The sequence below is a fragment of the Rhodnius prolixus genome, unplaced genomic scaffold, assembly GCF_049639745.1.
Source record: "Rhodnius prolixus isolate KJV_2025 unplaced genomic scaffold, Rpr scaffold_11, whole genome shotgun sequence".
In the NCBI taxonomy this organism is placed as follows: Eukaryota; Metazoa; Arthropoda; class Insecta; order Hemiptera; family Reduviidae; genus Rhodnius; species Rhodnius prolixus.
The window spans coordinates 14,973,969-14,986,967 of record NW_027411625.1 but is presented as its reverse complement, the minus strand read 5'-3'; the positions used below and the strand labels follow the sequence as shown (position 1 = coordinate 14,986,967).

The window sequence follows — 12,999 nt, the reverse complement described above, 5'->3', positions numbered from 1 at the left end:
ATCTTAGCTTTGCGGGCCTCATCTCTAACTGCTCGGCTAACGTGGCGCTTGGAATCGAATTGTTTACTATTATCTCACTGAGTTATTGGTCTTCTACAGTGTTTAAATGCATCTAATAGTTTAATAAGATAGATGACTACATATTTTAATCCCTGTTCTTTTCGTCATCTAAAAAAAATAAAATCTGGTGTGAACATTTAGGCACTTTCTCTTACCGCCGCGTCGACTTTCAGCATCATTTAGTTTTAACTAATAATAACCAGATGATAAAACTGCGCATCATACCAAAATCACACCTTTAACCTATCCTCAGCATGCCCTAAACCAAGTTACTTAATATAAGAATGTGCAGGATTTTCCAAATTATAAAACGTCGCGAAATTAGTTATTTAAGTGAACAGAATACATACAGCTTTGATTCAAAATTCATGAAATAAAAGGCTGCTTGGGCAGGAAGTCGTAAGAGCAGTTTTCGAAGAATTCTCAAAAAACTGAACATTTTTCTAAAATATCACAAACGCCTTCAGGCATTTTAATTTTTTTGCATCCTACAAAATGAGACAAACAGCCAGGATAGTCGCTCTTGTTATGTTACCGCTCAAGTGCTACCGCAGTTTTTTATATGTTCAGAAAGAAGTACTATGTAGCCAATCCTATTGCGGCAATTTCTCGCTTAAAGTTGTTGCACCCCCTTCTAACAGGAATGGATGATTCGTAAAATACTCTGTCCCCCAAATTTCCTTTTCAGTCGCAGAGTCATCCGCATTCGCTATATACATATATTGAGGAATCATTCATCGCAACTTTTTGAGACTCAGCTTCCAGTTAGACATCAAAATACGCTTGTTTTCCACTTTAAAGACAAACTGTTTTAATGGCTGCAGGGGAGAATAGGTCACGAGTGAAAGAGTATCCGTTGAATATTAATTGATGATAATTTTTAACAAGAAAAGGGTTCTAGAACAAGTTATCAGAGGTAGGTATGTGTTCTACAGGGTGCTGAGAAACAGCATGTGGATGATTTAAGAATGATAAAATATATAAAATAATCAATATAGCTCGCGGTACAGAGATAAATTGCAGCTATAATTAGGCTGTTCGTATAAAAAAAAAAAAAAAAAAAACAAGGAAAATGCAGGATTTAGAATTGGAGGCCCATCGATTAAAGTGGAAGTGGGCAGGTGATGTGGCTCGAATGGAGGATAAAAGGTGGGCTGGGCAAAGAGAAGTTCTGTGTGAACGCCAAGAAATCGGAAGAGAAGGTAGTCAGGTAGCGAGATGGAGAGATTAGATGGCAGTTAGAGTAGGTTGCGGGTGGTGGATTACAGCAAAAGATAGAGATGTATGGAGTAAGGTGATGAAAAATTATTTTGAGTTGTAGAAATTAAATTTATTATGTATAAGAAAGTAATATTCTGATTATTTTTTGTAGTCAATTATTGTAGCCTACTTTGTTTTCATTATATTTCATTCTATCTTTTGCTTATTTAGCGGTTCATTTACTATATTTTAATTGCTTGCTGCTTTTTGTTGTTTTCTTCTTATTTTGCATTCTTTTGAATTTTGCTACATTGAATTGTACAACTCTTAATCCTCCAAAATGAGAGGCCTTTTTCTCAGTGAAGGGTGTTAATAAACCTTTATTATTATTATTATTATTATTAGGATGGCCCGACAGTCTGTATTTTTTTCGATGGGACACCTTTCCGACTCCCTTTTTTTGGCTTCTCTATTCTCGATACTTCGCTGATTTCTATACCTGAAAATTTGGCTTCAATTAATATAATTTTAAGAACTTGTTTTCTACTTAGACTATTGGGCAGTGCAGTTTTATTTCGAAGTAAAAGTGATTTGATATTTTCTTTGTCTCCATCCAGGTTGCTAACATTGTTCGATTCTCACGTTTTCTGCTGCTTATGAAAGCAGTAATGTAACCTACTCTCAGTTTTTGTTTAGTTTAGTGTGATTTGTACATAATAGGTTTTAAAAGTTTCATGGAGATTTTACTTTCATAATTTTTTTTTGTTTTAATATTTAGTAAATCAAATTATAATACATATTTCAGGTACAGAAAAATGGCGTTTCAGTACTATGTGACTGCACATAAACCGACTGCAGTAAATGCTTGTGTGACAGGTAAAGTATTATTAAATTATTATAAATTACATGCTTTAATTCAATTACTTTGTATTCGAAATGAGAATTGCGGATATTGTTATTGATATTATTATTGTGGTACTATTATTGAGGTTAATAAGTTTTCCCAAAACTAATAAGGCTGCTTAGCTTGGGACTTTTTTCTATTCGCTTGAACATTTGCTGTTTTAAGAGCTTCCAGGATCCTTTTTTCTTGTGAAATGTTCTCTAAACAATATTAGTAACCTATAGAGTAATTTTCTAAGTGGATCTTGTCACAGAAGAAATCTAATAATAGATTTTTAAGACATAAGTGGCAAACAGTATAGAGAACTTAACTTCTTGCTAAATCCTTATCCCTCAAGATGCTAAACAGAGATTGTTTAGAAAGCTGACATATTAAAGCATAAGCCACTTACCAAGGTGTTTGAGCTAAACAATGTGTCCTTAAATATAACTAAGAGTAAAGCCGAAACTTAGTGCACTGCTTCTATAGAGTAAATAACTGTATATTAAAATCTAAAAAATAAAATTATACATTTTATTCATGATATTATAGATAATATTCTTCTTAATATTTAGAAACCATATTTGATCAATTCACCAAAACGTAGACAACATTATGTGTAGAAATTAAAACCCTATTTGAACTATTTGTTTGTATTATAATTTAATTTTTGAGGCCGAAAACGTCTTTACCTGAGCTTTCAAATCCCTCAATTAAAAACGTTTATATTTTAAAAAGACTGTAAATAAGAAAGCTGAAGGGTTCCAATTTGAGATTTTTCCAATTTTTAGCCTCAAGAAGGTAATTTCTTTAGATTTTTCCAAATTGTCATTCTAGTGTTGTTCAGTAAAACAAAGCAGCAACGCTGACTTTGTTCAGTACAAAATAAGCAAGCTTTGAGTTGGTTGTGAGTAAAGCTCTGAGGTGATAGTTTATGCAAAGCAGAAACTTCTAAAAGAAATAATCTTACGAAATTCCCCTAATCTTGATTCTTCCTCTTCTAGTAATCTAAAAATTTGGTTGGAATTGTGCTATTATACTGTTTCTGGTGCATTAGCTTCTAGAAAGTGGTTGTAAAAATATTTACTGGAACTCGTAGCAGTGCAGGACACGATTCATCAACACAGAGTTACTTCCAATTCATAAGAACCGTTAGATTGAAAAATAGGGCGGACCTGTTCCCAGACACTGCAGCCAAAAGTAAATTTATTGTGCTAATCCCTGATGAGATTAGTTTGCGAAACCGCACCTTTTTACAATAGCCAAAAATTTTTCTATTGTAGATTTTACGATTACGATCTCTGGTGTCTAAATCTCAAATTTGACTAGCAATTGTAATGAAATCAAACTGCCGTTTTGCCCTTGATTCTGTCATAATCTGTACAGGGTCTCTGGTTAGTTAACACTATTGTTTAAAGGTGCTTGCTAAACCTCTACCGTGCCCTTTGAGCTGGTAATCAAACTAATGCAGACCTACCTAGTGTAAAGATCTTCTCTGCATGATATATTTAAATCAATTGTTGCATTATTTAATTAAATTGTCCAAATAACTTTAGCCCTAATTCTAACTAAACTACTATTTTATTTTATTTTTAACAAATATTTTTCAGGGCATTTTACATCTGAGACACATTTAAATTTAATTGTTGCAAAGAATTCAAGAATAGAAATATTTTTGGTGGGCCCAGAAGGTTTGCGACCTATGAAGGAGATCAGTATATATGGAAAAATCGCAGTAATGCAACTTTATAGGCCGCCAGTAAGTTTTTATTTGTATATTTTTTCTTTTCTGATTGTTTGTAGTTCACAAATTAGGATTAATATTTGAGGTAATGCTTCAAAAATTTCAATTTAACCTTTTGTATGTTCACTTTTTTTTTCTTTCTTTCTTTTTTTTGCTATAATGTATGACTTCATGAGAAGTAGGATAATCGGACATTAGACCTATAGACTGTTTAAGCTGTGTGAAAGAGAATCAACAATTCGACTGGGGAAACATCTGCCAAAATTAGACCTGTATGATCTAATTAGTCTGAGCTTCCAAAGAAAGGATTGCTAATAGATTCATATGTAAATACCAATTTCAGCATTTGTACCAACGCACTTAGGCTCTAACAGCAGCGTAACAGCTGAAATGAGGAGCCCACTTAAGATTGTACTGAAATTGATTACAGCTCGTTGTCATTGACATTCACACCGCATTGTTCATTCCACCAAGAAAATCAACGATAACAATCAACTAATTAGAGGAAATGAGGAGGCTGTGAAAAGAGGAGGCAGCTAATAGAGCAACCGATATCCTCGAACTTACCATGAACAATTTTAGTGTATGGAGAATATTTTAACTCCTGAATGAAATTATTTAAATTTTTCGAGTGAAACGCAATGTTTAAAAGCAATGAAAGCAATAGATAAAAGAAGAATTCAGGTTGCGCAATACAAGTTCCAAGATAAAGCAAGATTTGAGAAGGGTAACAGCTGGCCGAGCCAGAAGGCTTTTCTAACACTGCCTCGTCTCGGTAGCTACAATAATTTGTATTATTTTTAATTATTCCGAAATTTTCTTTTTAAGAGGGAATTTTAAAGAAAATCATTGAAGCCGCTTTGGAGAATGTCTTAAAAAACAGAAAAATCTATTGTGGAATGTGGTACTTCTGATGCCCTTATTTTGACCAAAAACTTATGGTTTAGTTGCTTCTGTTGGTACCTGAACGAAATATCAAATTTAAACTGCCTGTTTTCCTTCTTCCTCTTCTTCTTCTTCGCTCAGCGGACCTTAAAACGGATAATTTCGGCGAAAACTCAAGTCGAAAATTTGCATGATTACAATATTTTTCTTAACTAGAAAGAAAAACAAATCTATCAATTTAATGTGCATTCTTCCTTTTTAATTTAAATTTTGCTTTATTTTAAAGGACGAAATGAAGGATCTATTATTTATTGTTACAACTCGACATAATGCAATGATTCTGGAGGCACAAGGAGAGGACGATAAACTTGATATTCACACTCGGGCGCATGGCAATATTGCTGATAGAATTGGTAAAATATCAGAAAATGGAATTATAGCAGTCATTGATCCCGAAGCAAGAGTGATTGGATTAAGACTGTATGATGGATTGCTGAAAATCATACCTCTTGAGAAGGATAATAATGAATTAAAGGCTGTCAGTATAAGGTAAGCTATAGTATGTCTGAATACAGCATTTTATTGGAATTACTTATATATACACTTATGTATCATTGGGTATTATTTAAGCTGTAGATTTTTTATCTAAAAAGCAAAACTGAAAATTTTACACGATCCAATACTTCTTTTAGTTAACATTGTGAGAAAGTATGAAAATAAATTTTTCAGGAAGGGGGTAATATATATATTTAATAGGATCCGTAGACCAATTCTTTTAGAAAGTTCTAATCAATCAAAACTAAGCAAACCTTAATTGCAAAATATAAGAGGTGCTTCCTTTCTAATTTTTTGGAAATAAGATTTAAAAATCAAACATTCAGAAGGTTGTAGAAGTGTTATACTGAGACGAGTCTGTCGTTTAAGCACCTTACACGGTTAATAAATTTGACATTTTTTCGATAATTAAAACCACTTAAATTTTACTATAGTATTTTTTCTACTTTATACGCCCATTCAATCCGTTATTTTTTTCTGTCCAATACGAAATACCTCTTTTGTTATAGGAAATAGGTTGCAATTAATATGGATAATAGAGGAAAAACTTATATTGCTATTCTGTGCCTTTGCATTTTATTTTTACACGTTCTTGCTGTTACATTTTTATTGCACTTTTACAATAAAGTAATGCCATAAAATAAAAATACGTTGCAAGTCATTCAAATTGTATGAGTGAAACAAACAAATCTCTAATAATTTAAGCTCAAGAAAGTTTAAAATTGGTATTTAATTTGTCTTTCGCTGTGTTGTTAATATTTCTAAATTTGCTTAGGAGAAATGTTTAAGTCTTATGATTTTCGACAAGACAGCGTGATTTTACTATCTCAATTATTTATTTCTTTTCTCAATTTTATTTTTACCCAGAATCGAGGAAGCTGAAATTCAAGATTTGAATTTTCTTCATGGATGTGAAAACCCTACAATAATACTACTACACCAAGACCTGCTTGGCCGTCATATTAAAACCCATGAGTTGTGCTTGAAGGAAAAGGAGTTCATTAAGGTCAGTTTGGTTTCTTGCAAACATCGTTTGTAAACCATCATTTAATATAACTTTCGGTATTACTTCAGTTTGGTTAGACCCTGTCAGTATAGTGTGCAGTAAGTTCCCCACAACGTATAACCTCCTTTTATCTATCAGAATACGATAAAAATTATTGATAGAAAATTGTTTCGTGTTTCCTGCTTTTCAATTATGCTTCAACAGAAGAAGTGAAACATGTTTTTAACTGTTTTTTCCCTGATTTCTCGCTGAAAAATTACATAAATAATAATAATAATAATTTATTAGGTGGGACTCGAAAGTAAGTAAATCATTGTTCTGCCCACAGCTTATTCATTTCAAAGATTCTTGTAACATATATACACATCGCTTATGACCAAGAACTCGGTGCGTCCAGGGGGGATAAAAGTAATCGCCTATTTTTTTTAGGCGGGGATTAACGTCCAACTACCAATTAGGTGTCGTTGACAGAGGTGAAAGCACATACTTTACCTTATAAATAAATAAATAAAAGTAGCTGAATGCCGGCTTCGAACTGGGGATCTTCCACTTACAAGGACACGTTTCATAACCACCAGACGAATACCCGCCATAATACCTTAATATATATAATATATAATACTTTTTATATATATATATATATATACATGTTTTATTTTGGTTATGTTTTGGTAATATGCTGGACTGAGTACACAATCTTCATGGTATCTAAATAGCTGATTAAATCAAATTCGTTGCGACTGCGACACAACAACATTAGGATATGCCATTTAAGCTAGATACTCGTACATTTCTCGTACTCTGGCAGTAGTCATTACCCTTTTTCGTTGCCAGTTCGTTGCATTCGTTAAAAAGAGGTTAGTGTTTAGAGGTGGTAAAAGTCAGACGGCAACATGTGATAACAGACGAGGCCAGACATTCTGATGTTAAATCTAACTTATTTATTTAAGGTGTAAAAAAAATCGTGCTTTTACCTTACATTAAATAAGTGCTCTTACCTACATCATTATGCAAATAATGATTTGCGTTGGATTTACTGCAGCTGTCTAAACAACGAAATGGTATAAATCAGGATTACCAGCTGTAATGATATTTCTGAAAAGTTAGCGTTTATAAAAGAATGTGGCGGTGTGGGTCGTTCATTTTGACTGAGAAATATCTCCCTTTGGTTATTTGAGAAAGAATTATTGAAAAATAAATGGATTAACGTGACTGTTCTCGTCCTCCTCATTAGTGGAAGATTTGAACTTGTAAGATTTTCTTTGACCCGAGCTCACCCACTAGCTTGAAACTTCTTGATTATCACCTCTTCCGCACAAAGAAACAATTGAGTGAAAAAATTGCAGTAGTTTGATAAACCTCTATCTCTAGATTTAGTCCTAATCCAATTCTGTTTTAGGTGCCCTGGAGACAAGACAATATCGAAATGGAAGCATCAATGATAATTCCAGTACCAGAACCTCTATGTGGCGCTATTATCGTAGGCCAGGAATCAATACTTTACCACAATGGCACCTTCTTTGTCGCTGTGGCACCTCCTGTCATTATGGTAAATTAAGTTATGATATTTCTTACATTATCTTATGACGTACAGTAACGTTTCTTCAAGGCAAAATAATGCTTAATTTTTCCCACCCCAACACTCATATACTAGGATCTGTAAAAGATGTGCAACTGTTTGGATTTAGCAAATTCACAAGCAACTCTAGTTTAGTCAATTCAAGGTTTCATGTGACGAAGGGATGACACAAGGTTGTCTGTTGAGCACGGAGTCTCCGAGGTACCAGGCATTCCCTTTACCTTCTAATAATAAATAGTCTTATAATAGTGTAATAATAATAGTCTAACGCGAGCTTGAGAGGGCATTTGATTTCCCCTGGAAGGCTGCGTAGTTACAGGTGGTGAAGGGTGATTTATCTTCTCTTGGGTGGGTAAGAGTGTTTAGGAACTAGGGAGTTCTAATTCTAGGGATTGGTTATCCCAATTTTCCGATTCTCCGTTCTTCTTGGGGTTTCCGCAGAGAACCTGAGTTTTTCCTGGTCTTGAAGTGGTATTCTTCCTGGGAAGGAATTGGGGAAGATGTGAATATCACCAGGCAAAACGATAGAATGATCGTATTAACAGTTCCTAAAACCCTCCTAGCTTCATAATTTGAGGTATCATCTTCGAAATATTGAGAAAATGCTTTTTTATTTTTATTTGTAGAAACATTGTTTTAAGGAGGGTTTTAATGGAACCGGAGGTCACACTTTCCTCAAATTTTGGGACTAGCCATGAGAGAAAGTCCCCCATGATCACTCCTTAAAGATTAATTTGTTGATACAATATTCTGTATAAAAGGCGCTACGATAGCCAAGCGGTTAGAGGCGAGACCCGCCATGCTAAGTGTATCGTGGTTCTAGGTTTTATTCCCGGTCTAGGCCTTGGCTTTTATTTAATGGTTAATATAAGAAATTTATTCTGAAGTACGCTCGTCATCTCCTTACCTAATTGTTACTGAATACGTAAAGCCCGCATGAAAAACTATACTTTACTTAAGACTGCTTATGTCTTTTGGTTACTACTAACATTGTAACGTAACTATTTACAGCATAGTTCCATTAATTGTTATGCAAAAGTAGACTCATCTGGATGTCGTTACGTGCTTGGCGATATGGCTGGGCATCTTTTTATGCTTCTCTTGGAAAAGGAAGAGAAAATGGATGGAACGTTTTCTGTAAAGGATGCTAAAGTGGAACTTTTAGGTATATTGATGAATAATTATTTCATCCACATAAACTATCATCATTATCAAATACATTTTTGAGACTAAGCATGTAATTTTGCTAATTTATTTTATAAAGGGGAAGTAAGCATACCAGAATGTATAACTTATTTGGATAATGGAGTTTTGTTTATCGGATCAAGAATCGGTGATTCCCAGCTGGTGAAGCTGAACAAAGGAATGAATCCAGAAACTGGATCATATGTTACAGTCATGGAAACGTTTACAAATTTAGCGCCTATTGTCGATATGGTTGTAGTGGACCTGGAAAGACAAGGACAAGGACAGTTAGTTACATGTTCAGGTGATTTAAAAATTTTTAGTTACAATTATAATGAAGTATTTAAAGTATAAAAAGTATTTTACTCTTTTAATGAAGTATTTTTTTTAAGTAAAGAAGTTCAGCTATTACTTTACAACCCATCCTTCACATTTGTAAATACGAAATTAAATATATATAATATAGTTTTGAGGATTTCTCCTGCATATTATGTCCTACTTCAAACAATCAGATCACTTCTGAAAACAGAAACTAATAAAGTCGAAAGAAAAGATGTGCAGGGTTCAGCGCACTGTCTGGGCGTGCCCTTCAAAAATTGAAAGGAAACGTATGATGGAAGGAACTCATGAATGTACACATTAACAGGCCGCCGGGAGGATAGAATATAGTAGCTTGTCCTTTAATAGTGAAATTATATTTTAATTCTTCCCACCTTTTTTTTTTTAATATTTCTTAATTTTCCAATAAGTCTAGTTATTAGGCATTCTGCCAGAGATCCCTTCTTGAAATTTTTGTAAAAATTTTCTTTTGTTATCATGTTTCCTGATACATTTTCATTTATAGCTCCTTAACAAAAACTTACGGTTTAAAAAGTTAAGTATAAGACTTAATTTATACAGCTGTACCGCTGGACGGTTTTAATAAATTATCTTCTAGTTTCCCTTCAATTGTAATTTCATTTTTGATGTTCCTATTCCCATGGCTGATGGCTGGTCAATCGAGTAATGCACGTCCTTATCTTTGACTTCATTTTTGTTTAGTTTATCTTCCTCATCCTATTCCTTTTGCTCATTTCCGTTCTCATCGAGTTGGCTATGCATACTAAATATGGCTCCGAACATCCATGATTTATTCTGTTGGGAAACAAATACGCTAATTATTACGATAGTTTTATGGTGCACGAATCGATAGAAGGTTATATATAAGCAAGAAAAAAATCCTTCTGACATGCACTTCTACAAAAAAAAAAAAAAACTAGATTTACTTGTTACATGGTTTGCGGACAATTGCATTTGTGGTTTTAGTACAAGGATAATTTTAGAAAAGTTTATTTGGAGGAGTAATTAATCCCAAACTGGTTTCGGATTAATTGAATCCGGACCATTGCTAGCAAGTAGATTCAGTAACGTACTTGAAAGGCTAAACGTTATCAGTTTTGTGCAAACTCACAACCAAGTTTTTCTCATTGAAGTTAGCGCTTCTGACCATCCAGGCGAAGGCTTTGTGCCTTACTCTCGTAGAAACTTATCTAAGTTAGTTTACTAGTACATCTTTCAAAGTGAAGATAACAGTAACATTGAATCTGTTTTTTTACTCCTCCTGCATTCCAGATTTCGGTCCATCCGGCTATTATTTGTTTCTGTACTTGAAATACAAAGTTAACCTATAACTGTCAGTACCTGAAGAAATTCACTATTTAATTTTTCAATTTCACAAATAAATAACTTGTCTTTTGTACGTGTTTAACCGATGATAAGAAATATGACAGAGTTTTGCCAAATTATTAAATTAGTACGGACACTTAGGGCGTTAGCACTCTTTTATGCTCTGACTACGTAGCATAGCATACTGCGATGTGAAATGATGTATATAAAATTAATTAATTCCTTACATTTTCTTTAGGCGGTTTCAAAGAAGGATCATTACGAATTATTCGAAATGGTATCGGAATACAAGAAAATGCAACCATCGAGCTGGCCGGTATTAAAGGCATGTGGTCATTAAATATTGGCTGCGATCAAGGACTGGATAATACCCTTGTCTTATCATTTGTTGGACATACCAGGTTACATTTTTATTAATGTGTTAAATTAGTTAACTACCGTAGAGTAACAGCCCTTTTTTATATTTATACAGATTGGAGTTTAAATAAATTCTTCTCTTTAAAAAAACATATTTTTATCACCAAAGTTTCGGCAAATGTTGTCTTTTCAAGACACATATGGATTTTTGGGTTGACAAATTTATTACCTTAAAAATTATGTCCTTAACTAGAAGCTAAATCCGCATTTTATCTCGAAAAAAGTACACCTACTGTATAAATTTAAATTACACTGTTAGTCGTTATTTATTTCTTCTTTTTTTTTAATTTCTTCTTCGATTATAAAATAATCTTATAAAATATTCTTATATTTATATCTTAATAAATCTTATAAATTTATTTGTGAATTTGTAGTAGATGTAGTATTTGTTAAAGAATGTAAACATTGACTGGGTTTTCAATAACAAAGGATGTACACTATTAAATAATATATTTTATTTTTGTATTTTTGCTTTGAAGTTTCAAAACAAAACAAACAAAAAATCTCTATTAAATTTGTACCAGTTTTGTAATTTTTGTGTAAATATGCTACAATTCAGGACATTAAAGCGATTCTTTTTCCATTTTATTTCATGTTATTAATGTAGAAAAGTGAAATTATTTCCTTACATTAGCTGCCAGTTATTTTATTCCAATTTATCTTGTAAGTATGTTACTTTTTCCTTTCGATATTTGGAGACTGTTTTTCTTGTGTATTAGTCAAAATAGTTTCCCACTTTATAATGATGATAATATATATTGAAGGTAATGCTTGCGCTTTTCTTTTAAAAATGAAGTTATCTTGTTTCTTTTGATATAATTCCTTCGAGTATATATTAAATTAATATTTACTAAATTATTTTGTTTTAAATAGCCAATAACTTTATAATAATTTATTATTATTTAAAAGGAAGAAAGATTATTGCCAATTTCAGTCATAAGTTATAGAAGTTACTTCATTTTGCAAAGAAAAACGAAAGTGTTATCTTCAAAGAGAAAAGTTCGAAACTATTTTGAGAATAGAATTAGTACTAGTGACTGAAACTGTCAATAATTCTCTCTTCCTGCTAGATCAATAAATCTGTCACCAAAAACGATGTACAATATTCTACATTATTATTATTATTATTATTATTATTATTATTATTATTATTATTATTATTATTGATGTAATTTAATTATACATTTTATGATGTAATTGAACAAAAGTGCCTCTGTAATTCTGATTTTGTTCATTGTTTGATATATTTCAGAGTACTTTCTCTGAGTGGAGAAGAAGTTGAAGAAACTGAAATATTCGGCTTTCAGTCCGAACATCAGACCATGTACTGTGGTAATGTGGGCGCAGACGCTGTTGTACAGGTTGTTCCACAATACGTTAGGCTGATCAGTTTAGAACCAAAACAAGTCCTAAGGTAAGGTTCAGGTTCTCCTTTTTATTACAAGAAACCTAAAAGTACACATTTACCTGAAGTGATGGTTTTATAATAACAGTGAATGGAAGCCATCATCTGGTCGCAACATTAGTATCGTAGCTGCGAATACATTATTTAGTTGTCAAGTGGTCTGTGCATCTGGTAGTGATCTTTTCTACTTGGAAATCTGCAGCAGCGAAATTGTTGAAAAGAAGTAAGTGCAACATTTTTGTATTTGGCAGTTACTACCATTGTGCATAACTTTCTCTTATTCCCAGCAAACTAGACGTCTTCTTGTAGTTTCCAAAACCCAACTAATGTTCGTTTCAGCAAATGAATTTTTTACTTGAACAAGTTTATTACAACAGTTGGAGCCAACAAAAACTTGATTAGGTCCGTTAACAAG

General features: G+C 32.9%; 1 protein-coding gene across 3 annotated transcripts in view; it reads left to right on the top strand.

The window, feature by feature from the left end:
• The window catches only part of pic (DNA damage-binding protein pic), a 65,254-nt gene that overhangs the window by 38,034 nt on the left and 14,221 nt on the right, over positions 1-12,999 (top strand). For 2 of the 3 annotated variants that reach the window (XM_074138644.1, XM_074138643.1), the window contains exons 3-12: positions 2,066-2,136; positions 3,754-3,902; positions 5,059-5,321; positions 6,195-6,333; positions 7,733-7,882; positions 8,924-9,077; positions 9,177-9,401; positions 11,001-11,163; positions 12,432-12,593; positions 12,673-12,807. In XM_074138644.1, coding sequence (XP_073994745.1) covers positions 2,066-2,136; positions 3,754-3,902; positions 5,059-5,321; positions 6,195-6,333; positions 7,733-7,882; positions 8,924-9,077; positions 9,177-9,401; positions 11,001-11,163; positions 12,432-12,593; positions 12,673-12,807 — 1,611 coding nt within the window. Of the gene's footprint in view, positions 1-1,928; positions 2,137-3,753; positions 3,903-5,058; positions 5,322-6,194; positions 6,334-7,732; positions 7,883-8,923; positions 9,078-9,176; positions 9,402-11,000; positions 11,164-12,431; positions 12,594-12,672; positions 12,808-12,999 lie in introns of those variants that run through there. The other variant, XM_074138645.1, reaches the window with a different exon arrangement.